Source organism: Pristis pectinata, chromosome 8 (assembly GCF_009764475.1).
Source record: "Pristis pectinata isolate sPriPec2 chromosome 8, sPriPec2.1.pri, whole genome shotgun sequence".
NCBI lineage: Eukaryota > Metazoa > Chordata > Chondrichthyes > Rhinopristiformes > Pristidae > Pristis > Pristis pectinata.
Window position 1 is genome coordinate 30137710 of NC_067412.1, and position 18768 is coordinate 30156477.

Below are 18768 nucleotides of genomic sequence, written 5' to 3' on the forward strand. Positions count from 1 at the left end.
TCAGCCCTTTAGGTTTGGACCAGTTCCAATAGACTTGTGGAGAGACGTATATGTCTATAAGGTGCTGGAAATAATTCAGGGAAACAAAACTTTCACTTTGGGTCAATATTCTAAACTAGAATATAAAGCCTTTCATCTATTCTGATCTAAGATCATGAGCTGAAATGTTCACTTGGTTTCTGCTTCCATTGATGCTGCCTGACATGCTCAAAACTTCCCAGCATTATCCGTTGTTATTTAAGGAGTCTAAGTTTAATCCTAATAAGTAAAACTTATTAGGTTAATGTCAATTATATAAGGTAAGAGGCTGGAAAGCATGGAGTGTGACTTCTAATCAACAAGAGAGGTTGGTATTCATTTGAGGTTGGGGAACTTCTGTATCGGTTTGGGCTTCATCAATCTGATTTAAGTTCTTTGATGTTTAGTGGCATTGCCGCAGATGCAGATACTCAGAAAGGCTTCAGTAAGTGACCATCAAGACAGATTTTCTTGTGTGACAGAGATGGTTATATATTACAGAGAACAGAAAATTGTTTGCATTGTGATCAGTAGTTGGCCTTATAAATGTGAATAGGCCCACATGGGTCCCGAGTTTCCTCAGGGATATAGACTGGAAACATTGATACCTGTCAACTTCATTAACAGTTTGGATTTTGTAGCCAGGGAATCACTGGAAAGGTCCCTCTCTGTGCACCTTAAATTTTACCTCTGGTGTTCTCCTATCTTCCTACTATTTCTTATCTTCATGCTCCCCTTTGGGGATATCCATCAGTTTCCACATGTGAGCCAATGATATCTGGTTTCGTCCTTCCAGTGCCTCTTTTGGCCTTCTACTGACTGAAATTTCGGACTGTTTTCCAGCAATGGGTGAGCAGACCTCCAGCTAAATGTTGGGAAGACCAAATTTGGTTCCCATCACAAACCATTTCCCTATCTGACTGACTCCATTCCTATCCACGGCAATTGCCTGACACCGTACCAGGCTGACAACTACTTTGATTTGATAATAACCCTGAGCTGAGTTTCAAACATCACTTAGACAGCCTCTTTCCACATCTGCTGAAACCCTCATCCTCTACCTCTTGCCTTTGTTATCTCTAGAGCTGATTATTCCAACACATTGCTGCCTAGCTACATAAACGAGATCATTCACAACCCTATTGCCTGTGTCCTAATTTGCACATAATCTCACTCAACTAACACCCTTTGCTTGCTGACATGCATTGGCCCCCACTTAAACAATGCCTTGAATTTATAATTCTTAACCTTATTTTTAAATTTCTCCATTATCAGTCCTTCCTAACCAACCTCCTCCTGCTTTACAATTTTCCCAAATTTAGCAACTCCTCCTATCCCTGTGTTTCTCTCCAAATTTAATTAGTGGAGTGGTGAGCAGGTTACTAGATTAGTAATTCAGAGACGTGGTTTCAAATTCCACCTGGCGGCTGTGGAATTTAAAATCCATTAATTATCTGTAATTTATAAAACAAAACAACTAATCTATTTAATAATAACTATGATACTACTGGATTGTTGTAAAAAAAACACTAATGCCTTTACTAATGGTTTACTAATGCTGTTCATGGGTGGAAATCTGACCTTCCTAACTGGTTTGGCCTATATGTGACTCTAGGCGTACAAAAATGTGGTTGACTCCTAACTGCACATTGAAATCACCTAGCAAGCCACTCAGTTCAAGAAAATAGTTCACAACTACCTTCTCAAGAGCAATTTGCGATGAGTAAGATCTGCGAGCCTTACCAATGACACCCAGGTCACAAAAAATGAACTAAAAATGTAATCATTCCATCACGAGAAGCCATGTCTTCAGTTTTGGAATTCCCTTCTTTTTATTTTCACTTCCATTCCCCTTTCTCTGCATCTTAAAATCCCTTTCTTTCTATCTATACCTAGTTGATAAACATGAAGCATTGCTTCTGTTTCTCTCTCCACAGGTGCTGCCTGACCTGCTGAGTATTTTCAGATTTTTCTCTTTATATATCAGTTTTGCAGCATCTGAACTATTTTGATTTTGTAACCAAATTTCAATTCTTTTACCAGTTTTCAATTCTTAATATTCGCAACAGACTAAATGAATTGGAATCATTTTCAATAGAAAAATAAAGACTTGGTGGAGATGGAGATGTGATAAAAGGATTGGATTGTATTCAAATAAAAATCTCTAATTGCTGGAAATCTAAAATGAAAGCAGACAATGAAGAAAACCATTAACCACAAGCATATGAATTGACTCTAGGGAAAGTCAATTGAGATAGAAAGGGATGGAAATACCATGGAACAATACAAAGGAAAATCATTAGGTTCCACAAAAGACTACAGATTCTGGAGTTAGGTTGGAAGTTGCTCCCTGCAGCAGGCCATCTAAGTGTGTAGTGTTTGTCAACTGACCTCTCAGTAGGAAGCTGGTCAGGATGTCTTTTGGGTTAGTGGACAAGCTTCCTAGTGTTTTTCCTACTAACCTTGATTATTTTTGATTGTTTACCTAATAGTGTGTTTAAGTGGCACAGGCTGATAGTGTGTACAAATGTATCAAGTTTAGAGAACTCTCTGGTTTGATGAACAAATTTGTCTTTCCCCAGCTTTTAGCCTCTGTGTTTATTTTTTTAAATAACTTGCTACTCTTTTAATAGTATTATGGATTACTTAACAACCAGCCAAAATGGTAGACTGACTCTTGATTCAAACCACAGCTGAAAGATAACACATCCATCATTCCTTCAGCACTCTGCTGAATTGTTGGGTTATATGCCAACATCTTTGTGTGAAGTTTGAAATCCATAATCTGATTCAGATCTGTAGCAAGAGTGTAATTAAATGAGCAAAATTGTTGCGATCAAGTGCTGATTATCCGAATCTGAATCCTGCAGTAGAAATACGTCTTGTTGCTTGCGCTAAATGTGAAAAATAGAAACAGCTATTCATTGTACTCCAAGTCCAAATTCAGGTCCATTGACATTTCTTTGATCTGCCACTGCTTCCAGCTGTTTGCTATTTAAAAAATATTCTGTCCTTTCCTTTTCAGGTCCAAAGAGAATGACCTCACATTATCCTACTCTGAATTCCTTTCATCTAATTTTGCTCAATCTATTAATACCACTTTGTAAATTAATGCTTCCATCTACATTGTTTGCCTTTGTGTCATTGGAATACATGGCTATGTAGCTTCCTATCCCATCAACTGAGTCATTTATAAATGTGGTGGATGGTGTGGCTCCAAAACAGATCTTTAGGGGGTCCTGTTAACATCCTGCCTATTTGAGTATCTCACCATTATCCTGCACCCTAGCTCCTGCCAGTCTGCCAATATCCTATACAGGTCAACAACTCCAACCAGTCCCATGAGCTTCACATTCAACAAACAGTCTGTAATGAAAGGTCTTATCAATTCACTTCTGGAAGCACATAGAAATCGTAATGGATGATGGAACATCTTTAATTACTTTTCTTACATCTTCAGCAGTTCTATTATGTTCATTGGACTTGACCAATGCTTTACAAATCCATGCTGATTCTCTCTGATTAAGTTAACATTTTCAAGTCACTCTCATCTGGATTATAAACATTCAAATTTCCTGAAACTGAATTCCTTGATGTCCCTTTTCCACCACCCCTAAACAGCTGAGTAGCATGTTCAATCTAAAGGAACAGCCCTCGACCAGGAGAACTGTGAAAGGTTATAGTAAGAGCATTTGAAACTTTCTCATCCTCTTCCTTTCAAAACCTGGGGTGAAAACCACCTGGTCTTAGGGATTTGTCATCTAGTTTGCCATTGCTTTCTTTATCACTATTATTTAGGCAGGTCTCTACCTCCAATTCATTATTCATTTACTCAGGATTTCCTGAAAGCTATCCTCTACTTCCACATACCAATATTTTATCATTTATAATTTCACTATTGTCCATTTTTAAGATGCCACTTTGCACCTGACTACCTGCTCTTTGTGGCTTTTGCTATCTGTTTTGAAAGTTCTACACCTGTAAGTTTCTGTGGACTCTGAGGTAAAACTGGCTGTGTGTATTTAATTTTCTGCCTGTTATCCAATACATGCAATTTTTGGTTCTATTAAAAACAATGAAACTGAAAATGGGGCAGAGTGTACAACAGGTGGTCAAAGTGATGTCACTTATGTTGCCTCTCTACCATGTCACTCCCTGACCCCCATTCTCCTAACTCCAGTGTTTCTCTTTAATTCATATCCCAATGGTTAGTGTATCATTTGTATCTAAAAATATTTTTCTTTTCTTTCATAGATTCCTAAGCTCAGGCCAAACCCCTCACGGCAGCACAATCTCAAGAGTCTATCTGATCACAGGTTTTCAGTTGCTCCGCACCTCTCCCAGAACTCCAATCTCAAGCCAAATGTTGTGCCAGTAAGGATTGCCAATCTGTCAAATGCCAATGTGCCAACTGCAGCAAAGATCAAATTCCCGCTCAGCTATCATTCAGGTGACTCTCCATTTGTTTAGTGCTACCTCTCGCTCCTATTTTCTGCCTCTGTTTTAAGAAGTTGCTACTGTTCTCCCCTCTTTTCCAAAGCTCCACAGCACAGGAACCCAAGGAACACAAATCAGAAATTTCAGAATTATATAAAAGAAACTTCTAAAGATTAATAGTGGAATGTTGCTCAGTTGTTTTTTATTTAAAATTGTCTGATTATCATTCTAAACCTTCTTTAAAAAAAAATCCTTAATATTTAAGTTAAAAATATCCTAGGTGTCCTGATGCCTGAATCAATGAGTGGCTAACCTGGTCCCAGATTAAATTACTGATTTTCAAACATCGGCGTACTTGGTTTGAGGTGTAAAATTGCTGCTGATGATCTCTCTGCGGATGTCCCTGCAAGCACACGTGTGTTCATGTTTACCATGGATACGTAAACCTAAAAACTGAATTTCACTTGTTGTGTTCACTAACCTTGTTTAATGTGGAATACGACATCTCCTTTGACTTGTACAACAGTAGACCATATGTGCTGCTGCAGTACCATAATCTTGCAATTGCGACTATCTTCTGGTGTGTCCTTGTAGCATATTAGGAGAGGCCTCCAATTTCACCAGTGCACCAACAGGAGGAACAGGAGGGAAGAGAGACAGGAGAGGAAGAGGAGGAGGTTGTTGATGACCACAGTACACAACTAAGAGACTGGCACCACAATGGATGAGTTAACTAGTTTTATGTGTCATGGGGAGAGACACCAGTCACTATGGCAGGAGCAGAGATATGCTCCCCACCCAACTTCATCAAGAGTAGTGTCCTATTCAGAGAGCGCAGAGAGTTTACTTTGGGGAGAAGAGTGAAGGCAGCAAGAAAAAGACACCTTTGAATTGGGGTCCGTGAGCTCGGTCTGTTCCTGGTCTGGTGGCTTGATGTAACAGTCATTGCAACGTCATCTACCCAGTCTTTTCGGGGGTCATCTGGAGTGCAGGTTCAGGATATTGGTGATTTCCTGAGGAAGCAGTTCATCTCCCTCCACAGCCACTCAGGCATCAGGCTGCCCCATTTACCATAACCAACAACCAAACTGTGCCTTCAGTTGGCCGCGTATATATGTCTGACGACAGTCTATCAAAGGAAAAGCTTTTCATGAGTCATAAGGACACATCTACAGATGTAAAGTGAAAGGGAGCATCCTTCCAGCAGTCTGATATCAGCCCCAGGAGGAGACGCTGAGATATAGAGTTGGGAGATGAAAACCCAGCTACGAGATTGTTATCTTCTAGGGTGTGTAACTTGGGAGACAAATGTAACAGTTTTCTCCTTATGTATTTCCATTTGCTTTGTTACAAACAATTTTAACAATGTCAATAACAATTGCATACTAATTTTTGGCACATAACATCACCGAGTCAGACAGTACAGAAACATTTGGCCCATCATGTCTGCACCAACCATTAAGCACCCATCTACATTAATGCCATTTTTCTTTTCCCATCCTCATTAACTTACCACCTCCTCATCCTTATTTATCCTACCACCCAATTACCAGAGGTAACTTACAATGGCCAATTAACCTACTAAGCAGCGTGTTTTTGGTATGTGACAACACATGAAGGAAACCCATACTGCCACAGGGCGAATGTGCTAACTTCACAGAGACATGACCCAAGGTGAGCATGCAACCTGGGTTTCAGGAACTGCAAGGCAGTGGCACCAACCTTCCCATGAATGTGTAGGGATGTCACAGTTGGTATTGCTGTATTCCTGCAGTGATCACATTGCTCACCTCATGCATGTCATATATTGGACAATGAGGGATTCTCTTCCATTAAGGGAAAAGGCTTTAATGCAATGGAACACATGATTATAAAATAACTTCATCAATGCCATATCTGCCATGTTATTCCTAACAATGATTGTATATAACCGCCAATGCAAAATTGATTGCTGTCTTCTGATTTTTCTCCCTTTGTTGGTCTGCTATTATAATGGCAATCTCTGAGAGGGAACTTCTAGGACAGCACGTAAAATATGGGGAGGTGTCATGATGAGATGAAACGCCAGGTCTATGTTGCTCATTTCCTAGGAGCCATCCTTTATGCTTGAGTTTGAACGCAGCAGGAATTGGTGAGAGAGAGTTAGTCTAAAGAGATTGCTTGTGCAGAAAGCATGACACAACACTGACCACATGCAGTCATCGTAAGCTGAGTGAAACGTTATGCTTTTACCACTGATAATTCATCTGTTCTATTGCTTTATATACTTTGAAATGATCATTTGGTGCAATGGCTTAAAGTGAATCTAACGTGTGAGTTCCATAAGGGATTTCTCAGCATTGAATGAATGTGAACTTCATTGACTTGAAATGTGAGCTGTTAATCTGCTTCCTACCTATTGCGTGGTAATCTGATCAATATATTTTGATATGTATTACTCTTAATTGCATTGGTTATGATGCTGACTGACAGCATCAACTTGAGAAGCGGTCCAAACGGTTCAAGATCTTGACCAATGTTCAAACCTACAGAACTACTTCTGCAGAATCATAGTTGTTGAAGCAAGGTGCCATGCATCATGAAATTCAGAGATGTTATTGCAAGCCATTTAAGTAATTGGATCAGGGATTAATTTATTAATGTGTTGTAATCAGTGTATTCCTACCCAAAAGGATATGATGAAAAGTTATACATCGTCTGGGCCCTCTTGCTTAATTATTGGTGTTAAGCACTGGGTGGTGAAGTGTGTCACTTAGTTTACACTTGGGACTATAACTTAGCAGGGACCTTGTGAAAAATATTTCTCTGTGAGGAAGTCCCTTATACCATGTGTAGACACTGCTCCACTTCTTGGCTAACCTGGGAGATGAGGCTGCTCCAATAGCCCTCCTCATCCTCCTGCTCCTCTTGCTCCAGCAGGTCTTCACACCCTGCATATTGGGCCCAGAACATGCTGCTCTTCCTCCGGCACTGGCTGCGTCTTCGAATTGTGTAGGTTATGCAGCAAACCGTACACCACAAGGCTATGCACCCGATTGGCACATACTCTGTGACACTTCAGACTGATGCAGCCAATCGCATCTCATCGTTTTCCACTATTATCTTCATACCAGTGAATTGAAATCTGAATTGGTGTGAGAACCCAGGGAAGTAAAGAGTAGCACTTGTCTCCTGGGATCCATTCTTCTGGGAAGCAGTGACCATTGAAAGTATCTGCCAATGTGAACTCCCTCAGAATGAAGGACTTGTGGGTGCTGCCAGGAAACATGGGGTTGACCATCAAGAAACTCTTCTCATGATTATCGGGCAATTGTACATTAAAGGAATGGAAACTGTTCTGGATTACAAGGTTCAGTTTATGGGAGCTCTAATAGGAACCTGAAGGCAGACAATGAGTACCTTCATTCGTAGGAAGCCAAAACACTGGCAAATCTCAGCACATTACAGAAATCAAAACAAATGAATTCATTCTTCAACAAATAGAGAACTTCTCTGATACCACAGCAAGCAGATAATTCAGAGATTTGGCATAAATCTGCTGCTGCTGTCTGGAATAATCCAGTGGCAAGGAAGGTGAGTCACCATATCTTAGACCTCCATGGAGAGATCAATCCAAGCATGATAGCATGGCTGAAGATAGTCCTACTGGATGCTATCTCTACTGTAACACCGGTAGAAGACCCATGGAAAAGTCTCCTCATCTTCTCTCTAATCCTTCTAGTAATTACTTTGAATTACCTGGTACTTGACCCTCTTCCGAGGGAGAAAGGTCCTCACATTTACTCCATCTATGGCCTCAATTTTATACAACTGAATAATTCGCTACTCAGCCTTTTCAAAGAAAACAACCATAGTTTATTCAATCCCATAGCTTATTCAATCTTTCCTCACAGCTACAATGTTCCAGTCCTGGCAACATTCTTGTAAACCTCCCCTGCAGCATCTCCAGTGCAATTATGTCTTTCTTGCAATTCGGTGACCAGAACGGTATGCAATACTCGAACTGTGTCCTTGCAGGCATTGTATGCAGTTCCATCATGACCTTCCTGCTCTCATCTTCCATGCCTCAGCTAAAAATGGAAAGCATTTCACCTGCCTTTTTTACCCAGTTTATTGACTTGTCCTGCTTCACTTAAGGGTCTTTAGATGTGCAACACAAGATCCCACTGTTCCTCCACACCATTCAATATCCTGCCATTTACTATATATTCTCTTGCCATGCTAAACCTCCCCAAGTGCATTCCCTCATCCTTCTGTGTATGAATTGCTATTTGTTTAAAGTTTTCCTTGTCACAATCAATCACACAGCCAATATGTGGATCTCCTGCAAGCTTCTTTATCATGTCCCCTTCATTTAGGTTAGAATCATTAATATACATGTGTTTAAAAAACCAAGGGGCGGAACACCGAATCCTGTGGAACCCCACAAGTAAGAGTTTAAAAAAAACCTGTTAGCCAATGGCTTCCAGCCATTGAGACAGTTTTGAATCTAATTTGCCACTCTTCCTTTGATCCCATGAGTTTTTTTCTAACAACTCTCTGGAATTTTGTTGAAAGCCTTGCTAAACTCTGTGTAGATTATATGAAATGCACTGCCATCATCAACCTTCCTTGTTCTCTCCTTAAACAACTGAATCTCGCAACCTTCCTTTGACAAGTTCATGCTGACTGTCCTTGTTTAATCTGTGCCTTTCTAAATGCTGTTCTGCTCCTTAGGATGGAATCTCATAACTCTCCCACTACCAAGTTAAACCAACTGGCCTATATTTACACGGTTTATCCCTTCCTCCCTTCTTAAACACTGGTACAATGTCAAAAGTCCTCCAATCATCTGGCACCACTCCTGCAGCCAGTGTGGACTGAAAACTTGTAGTTGGCACCTCTGCAATTTCCTTACATGCTTCTCTTAACAGCCTGGGATACATGTCATTTGCTCCATTTGTGATTTTCTTTTTCAGAATTGATAAATCCCTTAAAATCCCTCTTTTGATATTTGATATTTTGCACTGATTCAACTTAAATACAATGTCAGCATCACCTCCCTGTTTTGTGAAGACTGTTTCAAAATAATCATTGAGAACTTTGCCCACATCTTCCATCAGCAGCTCTTCCTTTGAAACAATTAAAAAAGAAACAGATGCTAACATAGATACAATGGAAAAAAATGAAAAGAACCTAACAATAATCTTTGATGATTTGCAGGTGAGAGCCAATTGCAGAAGATTGAAGTGAGTAATACCATGCCAAGTACCATTCACCAAACAAATGCAGAAGGGAATAAGGGGCTACTGTTGCAGAAGCAAGTCAGAGGTTAGATATTCATGTTTGTATGTAATAACAGGTGCACAATATATATCCACAGAACATAGAAATATATGAATTGGGAGTAGGAGTAGGCCTCTCAGCCCATCAAACCTGCTCCATCATTCAATAAGATCATGACTGATCTGATTGTAACCTCCACTCTCCTGGTGAATCCCCTCTGCAACATTGGTGGTGTAACATAGTTGTTATGTAGTGTTTTATATAGATGTGCCATAATCTCCCTGCTTTTGTATTTTATGCCCTGGCTAATGAAAGCAAGTATCCTGTACATCATCTCAATTATCTTATCTACCTATGTTGTTATCTTTTGGGATTCTTGGATCATATACAATAAGATCTTTCTGTTTCTTGTAGTTCCTAAGGTCCTAATATTCATTGTGCATTTCCTAGCCTTACTAGTCCTTCCAAAATGTGACCCCTCACACTTCTCAGGATTAAATTGTATCTGCCATTTCTCTGCCCATCATTCTGTAGCTGAAGACTACCCTTCTCACTGTCCACAATGCCAACAATCTTCATATCATCTGTGAACTTACAAATCATAGCTCCTACATGCATATCCATATATATAAGCCACAAAGTCCCAGCTCTGATCCCTGTGGTGCACTACTAATCACAGGATTCCAATTGTAAGAGCAACCCTCAATCAACACTCTCTGTGTCTTGTCAATTTCAGATCCAATTTGTTAAATTGCCCTGGATCCCATGGGCCAGGATTCTTTTGGACCAATCTCCCATGTAGGACCTTGTCAAAGGCTTTACTGACATCCACTAATCTATATTAACTGTACTGTCCTTAATGAAGCCATGTGGACTATCTTTGGTGAATCCTTTGCCTCTTCAAATTGCAGATTAGTCCTGTCCCCTTAGAAACATTTCCAACAATTTCCCAAACCTTGATGTTAGACTCACCAGTTTGTAATTACCTGGCTTATCCCTGCTGCCCTTCTTGATAAAGGTACTACATTTGCTGCCACATCTTCTTTAGCCAGAGATGTGAAAACTTAAGCCATCTCCTCCCTTGCCTCCCACAGCAGCCTAGGGTATATCTAATCAAGCCTAGGAGATTTATCCACCTTTAAGCCTACTAAGACATCTAATATCTACTCATTTTCGATGGTAATTTGATCTACAATTTCACCATGCCCCTCCCTGAATTCTCCATCTATCATGTCCTGTACCATAGTGAATACAAAGGAAAAGCATTAATTTAAGATCTCATCTATTTCTCAACCTCCACACTCGGGTTGCCAGTTTGCTCCCTAATAGGCTGTACTCTTACCCTGGTTATAATATTGCCCTTAATAAACTTATAACATACTTTGCTATTTTCCTTAATCTAGTCCCCCAATGTTATTTTGTGCTCCCTTTTCACCCTCCTAATTACTTTTTTAAGTACTCCCCCTACACATTCTATACTCCTATAGAGATTCACTTGTTTTCAATTCTCTAAGATTGCCATATACCACCTTTGTTTTCCAAGTTTTTCTTCTGTATTTGACTGTACATACCCCCACAACTGTGCATCTACTCTGTGCCTCATTGTCTTGCCCAGTTACTTTAAACCCTCCTCCACAGCGCCTAACAAACCTCCCCGCAAGGATGTTGGACCTGTTCTGGTTCAGGTGCAACCTGTCCATCTTATACAGGACCCACCTTCTCAGAAACAGTCCCATTGATTCAGAAATCTAAAGCCCTCCCTCCTACACCATCTCTTCAGCCACATATTCATCTGACCTATCTTCCTATTGCTGTACCTGCTGGAACATGGCATTGGAATTAATCCAGAGATTACAACTTTAGCAGGTTCTGCATTTTAATCTGCTTCCTAAATTCAAGTTGCAGGACCTCATCCATCATTTTACGTGTGTCATTGGTACAATTGTGAACAATGACTTCTGAATATTTACCCTTCCCCTTTATGACGCTCTGCAACTGTTCTGTGACATTCCTAATCCTTGCATCAGAGAGGGACACACCATCCTGGCTTCACGTCTACGGCTGCAGAAGCACCAGTCCGATGTGATGCCAGCCGTACTACCAAAGTGTGCTATCAGAGAGTATAAATCCAGCTCTCCTTTGTTAGTAAAGTACAGTCTTAACCAAGGGACAATAAGAAAGTTGATGATGTAGGAAATGGATTTGGGATTGGTGACTGTTTTGAAATGAATGTATAATAGTTGGGATTTTCCTGAAAGCAGTAAAAATCAGATTTAATGCTGGTGCTTCAACTCCAAAGGGACCTGTAAAATTCAAACATGATGTGGGTGCATCATGCTCAATTTCCATCAATGTACTTAAGGGATTAGGCTGCTTCTTTGACTTGCTTATTTTATCCCTTCGAAACATTTCAATGCATTGTTGAACTACAGTATCAGTGAAGGTAGAATTGAATGCAGCAAGGTCAACAGTTGTCTAGATAACTGAAAATAAACAGTGTGGTGTCAATGCTGCCATTTTTGCTCCACAAAAATCTCCCATTCACTTCATCTTAACCTATTAGCTTATTTGTCTGCTTGGTTTCCCGTGGCCTTTTCTAACTTCTCTTTAAGTGTTTTCATGCTATTGAATGTGCCCTGTGGTAGCACCGTAGGAATAAATAAGCTTCTCACAAATTCCCTGTTTAATTATCTTCCATTGATGACTTCCAACTTTGAACACACCACAATGGAAATATCATCTCTCCATCTACCTATCAAGTCCTTGCATAATTTTAGAGATGTCTATTAGTTCATCTTCTCCCACTTTGGAGCAAAAGACCCAACCTACTCGTTCTTCAGCAGTGGTGCAAAGAAAAATGAGGTGGAAGCTCAAATCAGAATGACTTTCCTGGCAGTTGGCCTCCAAATCTTTCAAGACTGGAGTAGACTGTGTAGCTCTTGAACCTCCTCTGCCATTCAACAAAATCAGGGCCAAGAATCTCCAAGTCCATCCATCCATTAATTCCCTCTGTGCTTAAATATCTATTCATTTCAGTCTTATATATATTCATTAACTGAGTACCCACCACACTGTGAGGTGGAGAATTTCAAAGGATCAGGAACCCCTGTAGTCTTAAGTGATCACTGCTTATTCTGAGACTTGCATCTTTTAGTTCCAGATTGTGTCTCTCAACCTCTATCCTGTCAGACCCCCTAACATGATCACCTCTCATTCCCCTAACCTTCAGAGACTATGGATCCATCTCGCTGAATTTCTCCTCAAGGGACAATCCTGCCTTGGAATTAGTATAACAAACCTTCATCCCACCTTCTGTAAGACAAATATATCCTTCCTTAGGTAAGAAGACCAAAACTCTACAAAATGCTCCAAATATGAGTTTGCCAAAACCCTGCCAATGTTCAGATCTTGCATCTAAATTAACCTCTGCAGGGGCAAGGTGACAGAACCTGAGCCACACCTTCCTACTGGTTCTTCTTCGCAGCCTTTGCTGAGTCCTTTCTCAAGGTGTTTTGGTCCATGTGTGTAAAGCAGGGTGCCCACTTGGTGTCTGTGAAATAGAGTTTCTGGTTGTGACTGTGAAGCAGTTTACCTGTATCTGTATTTCTGTTTCTGTCTCTGGAGCTCCCCAAGCTGTGCAATGATGTCCATCACTAGTTGGACTCAAGGATCAGCTGCTTTTAACGTGATGTGAATTAGCCCTGTTGGTACTGGTCCATTGGATTCCAGCAATTATTCATGGTTAAAGTGTGCTAATGAGAGAAAAGGATTGGAATTGACACTTCTTATAAGCTCAAGTCCTTACATAAAGTGCATGCACAAGAAATCACTCAGTGATGACATTTGGGGTAAAATATTGTGGGTCCCTGGACAGCAGTACTTTATTACCTATTGAATGCATGGGCTCTGGTGAATTGAGGACTGAATGGTTGGCTCCATGTTGTTTTACATTGGGTTTAATCTGTTGCTATCAGACTTGCTGGTAATAGATACCAAGCAAAGCACATTTTAATTTGTTTCTGGTTGCTCACATTAATTTGACTGAATAATGAATTTTAATTTGATTTTTTTAATATGGTACCTACAGACCTTTGTCAGGATTTACTCATAAATATTGTCTAAGCCACACACATTCAAACTTCTTCCCATATGAAGGAGTGCTGCAATTTCATTCCTTCAGTTAATGAGATCTTCATGAGGCACAGGCACAGAATAACCTTTACAGCAGCCAAATGGCAACTGACAGCCATGAATCTTTTATGACCCCAGAAGTTAGATTAATGTTTAGATTACCGCAAATTTAAATGTGAAATATTGATCATATTAAACATAAAGCAAAGGAACTGGTGCAGAAAATGAAAGACCAAGAATGGCTCAGTGTTATTGATGAGTCTTGGCTGTTACCTTATTCATTTTTATTACCTGAATTCTAATCGACTTTGAATCAATGCAGCAGAGGGTAACCACAGGTTAAATAGAAATAATTTATTCCGTCTTAGTGACTGGGGGATGTCACACCTTCTGAAACAAAAGCAGAATTCATGACCCGAATGTCTTAAATCCATAAGTTCTGATTTGATTTGTTTATTTTAACAGTAACTTGCCAGTTCTCCACTTGACATGTTAACATTTGAGCAGTTTTATTTGGTAATTGCTTTCCCAAGCTGGTGCAGCGGCCAGTGTATTGGAGCCAAGGCTTTCTGAGCAGAACTCAAACCTCACCACAAATAAATATGTTTTTCCTGTCCCATCTGGGGCTTCAGGTTCTGATGTTTGTATCAGTGCAGCAATGAGAGCAAATTATTAGGGCCAGCTCTGCTTTCCAGAGCTGTGTCTCATGCTGTCTGTACATGGAGCAGTATCTATGCCAAGAGGTCCTCTGCCTGACTCTAAGCAGCATTCCAGCTTAAAGGTGCAATGAGCCCAGTGGGGGATAGGTGTCACCAGAAAAGGAATAAAGGTGTTATTATTTCTTTTACTCCTACTCCCTTGGCATGCCCAATCCTTAGTTAATAGTTCCTTTCAGCTTTATTTTGTTACTTGATCTCATTGAAATTTTATTCAGAAAGTTACTCATTTAGTAGTTTTCAACAGTACATTGATATAGTAAAATGAATTGCTATTTTAACAAAGTTTCTGGTATTTATTTAATCCATGAGAAATCTTTATTAAGATAACATCCCAAACATCTGGCAAACAAGAGACACCATACAACATATGAAAATGTAACAGAGTCAGAGAATAGATCATTGAGTGATGCAGCGGCTTGATATACTTAAATGTAGGTTAAGTGGTGTTGCTATGGAATGAGTTTTCTGCTACACCTTGAAGTAATGATGGACTTGAGGCAGAGCACTTTTTTGAAAGAAGAGCACTCATCCTCTATCTACGTAAGCACCCAGCTAAGGGGAGTGTTGGCACATTTTGCCCATTTACCCTCTTGATATATAACATTTTAAAAATAGCTTATGAAATGGATGGAGGGAAGAGTAAAGAATTTCTGATTGTTAGTAAACCTTCTTAAGTCTCTGGGAAAATTTAGCTTACCTGCGTGCATCTTGTCCCCTACCTCAGCTCATCTGCTACTGAAGTATTTATCTGTACTCTCATTACATCTAGATTTGACTATTCTAAAGTATTTCTGGCTTGCCTTCCTCATTTTAATGCCTGTAAAGACGGGCAACAAAGTTTTGAACAATCTCACATCTAAACTTAGCATCAAGTCCCATTCACCCATCATCCTTGCATTTCCTGACCTAAAATGGTTTCCAGCTAAGCAATGTCTCAATTTTAAAATTCTCAAGCTGATTTTCCATTCTCTCCATGGCTTGATCCTCTCTGCAATCATCTGCAGCTCTGTAGCCTTAAGAATCTGTGCTTCTCTGAGTTTAGCTTTACATTATTCTTCCTCCATTGGCAGCAATATCTTTAGTTGTTAAGGCTCAAGCTCAGGAATTCCATCCCAACTCTCTTTGCTATTATTTGTCTCTTTCTTCTTCAATATGTTTCTTGCCTAGTTTTTGGTTATCTACCCTTTATGTGTGGCTATGTATCCATTGTTTTATAGGTATGTTAAGATGTTTTTGCTTCTTTAGTACCTCTTTATAAATAGATCCTGCATTATACAGGGTTAAGCAGAATTAACTAAATACAGCAATTGTAAATGAGTGGGATCCTGTTATTTGCCGCCTTGTTTTCAATGAATTGTTTGCATTTAGAAAAACATTGAATATGAGACGTGCAAATTTCCTAATTATCAAGTACTTGACACAGCCAATCAACATCTAAAATTTAAAATTATAAAGGGTTGTAATTTATCTTGGGTGGTAGCATAAATGTAATATTATAGCAGGGAGCTTTTCTTGTGCTCCATGCCTGTTATTCAGTTTCATTGATGTCAATGGAGCTAAATATTAGGAGGAGTGTATGACAAGCACCTGCAGTAATACCAACAGTTGTGCATTTCCATACATCGGTTATTTCTCTCCAATAATTAATAAAGTGTTTTCATAATTCCCCAAAAATGATTGGCCTGTTGATCGCAAAACTATCATCTTCTTGCTTCCGAGTTCACGCAGGGAAGCTTTCTGTTCGTCTCTGATATCCTTTCAGTGCACACCATGTTCGGCGACATTCATACTTAAGAAAAGCTGAGATTATGGTATCGTATTTGTTCAGCCAACTGAGAAAAAGCGTATTTACTCTTTTTAAAAAGCCTCTGTTTCAACTCTAGAATATAACGCTCTTTTCTAAAAGGACCTAATGGTGGGGTATTGTTTTAGCTTTACAAGTGATAATGCAGAAGAAAGCAAGGGGATATAAATCAGACTTCTTCTTTTCCAACTACTATTACAGGACCAAATAATGTTGCCAATACACAACAACTGCGAACACATCCTGGAAACTTCAAAAAAGGAAGTAATTTGCCTCTCAGAACCCACAGGATGACAGATGCAGACCCACGTATTAGAGGAGGTAGCAGATACAACAAGTGATCACAAGTAGGAAGCACTTGAACAATATTATGGCTGATATACGAAATAAAATGCAAGGATTAAGGACAAACCTCAAATGAATTTAAGCCAGGAATGTGACATTGCCTGACCTGATGCTGAACTCCAAAGGAATTAATTTGATACATTTTTCCATTTAAAAAAATACACTGATAAATTAATTTCTGCGTTCTTCAATCCATCGTGCAAATGAATTCAAGTAGTATTATTGAGGTTGGGTGAGCTGGACAGATGAAAGAGGATGCAAGCGTGGATGGACTGTACAAGGAAAGAGTGTGAATTCCAAACTGCTTAAAGAGCAATTCCTTTGAGAACCATTGACCAATGAATGGATCTTTGGTGCAGGAAGAACTGAATTAACTTTGTAGCCATTTGAGTTAGAAATGCCATTGGCAGCTATTAGAATTTACAATTATTGTATCATGTAACTACTCACAAAAAATTGTAAACTTGTTAATATTTCAAGTTGCAATTAGTTAAAGATCTGAATAAAACTACTGAGTGCATTTTTTGTTTTGCATTATAAAAGTTTTGGTATTTCCTGTTGTGGCTTGCATCAGATGAATAAATGGTGAGAATTAATATATATTGCACATGAAGTAATCAATTATGTGAGTTGTACTCCGATCAATACAATTGACAATGCAAAATAACATGTAAATAATACTGGGTTGTAAATTACATTAATGATAGAGAGTTGTAAGATAACAATATGATAACTGAAATAACAACTGTGTAGACACTGTGCACATGTAACCAATGCATGGCAGGGGCCCATTATAAAACAAATGCCACCAAAATTTAAAGATTTATTGCCTCGAAATTGGGTCCTTTTGTGTACATTTTCCACATAACAATTACTTCCAGGTTGCTAAGCACCCATCAGGAAATTGGCCCAGATCCTACCATGCATGATTCCTAACATCAGTCGTGCAGCTAATGATGTTGTCATGTGCATTGTGGCCATTTCTTCAATTGCTGAACTGTATTGGTTTCAAAGATGGGACCTATGACCTTTGTTTATGAGTCACAAGAGAACTTGTAGCAAACCCCATTGCAGATCGACAAAGAGATGTGAATTAAAGCATCCTTGATGTGACCTCTATTTTACCTACAATCTCTACCAGACTCAATTTTCCAATGGTAAATTCAAATGCATGTGCTTCATTTTGTGTTCCCACAATGAGCCCAGCATCTCTATGCTGTGCAACTCAATGCGAGCCACTGCAATGTCTACCAGAATCATCAGCGTGTACCTCACAATGCGTGGGGCCTCTCATGGTTTGGGAGTAGAGTAGGGCATGGTGGGTGGCCACACATGTCGTGAGGTACAGGGTGATGAATCTGGTAGACATTACAGTACCTTGCATTGTACCCTCCACTCTCGGGTGTTCCCTCACCTCCATCACAGTCCTTTCTCTAGCTGGTCCATGCAGTCATGAGGAGAATTCTTTAAGGTCTGACCACCTGCCAGTAACCAGCACTCCAGTTACGCAATAATCATAACATCTTCATGCAACTCCTGATGGGAACTGCGCAAGTCCTGTTTTAGCACATGTTTCTAAGGGTAAATAGCCATAATGCTATTTCTAACATTTTTACCCAAGTTAACAAATATTTTCAGGAGATCCAAGTGGGCATTAGTGATATCTGCAGCATATGTTAAGTGCATGAGAAGAGAGGGAATTCCAATTTCCAGGCATATAACTTCCTGCACTCTGGTACTGCTGGATGGTAACCAGTTTCGTAAATAAAAAGCATTGTAAAAAATGTGATTTATTTTTAAATGAGCCAAATTTCATTTCAGGATTTTGTCACTAAAGTGAATAATCTCTTCAAACTGTTTTTATTTTATAACACCAATGAATGTTAAGAAAGATCATTCCAAAAAGAGCACTTCCATGCAATGCCAGTAAGAAACACATTGATATACTGTATCTTTGCTTTTCCAAAGAGGTGATAAAGAAAAAAAAACTTGGATCTCTGTAGCATCTTATCATGTCTCTCAGAAACAACTGCCAAGTTTTTGCTCGTA

The 18768-nt window shown here is 39.5% G+C and overlaps 1 protein-coding gene across 2 annotated transcripts in view; it reads left to right on the forward strand.

Annotated features, from left to right (window-relative positions):
* Positions 1 to 16975, forward strand: part of si:dkey-26i13.8 (kinesin-like protein KIF19) — a 107730-nt gene extending 90755 nt beyond the window's left edge. Inside the window, exons 17-19 of one of the 2 annotated variants that reach the window (XM_052020910.1) lie at positions 4273 to 4468; positions 9658 to 9765; positions 16576 to 16975. In XM_052020910.1, the coding sequence (XP_051876870.1) occupies positions 4273 to 4468; positions 9658 to 9765; positions 16576 to 16715 (444 nt within the window). In that variant the 3' untranslated portion in view covers positions 16716 to 16975. The remainder of the gene's footprint in view (positions 1 to 4272; positions 4469 to 9657; positions 9766 to 16575) is intronic. The other variant, XM_052020911.1, reaches the window with a different exon arrangement.
* Positions 16976 to 18768: the final 1793 nt, after the last annotated feature.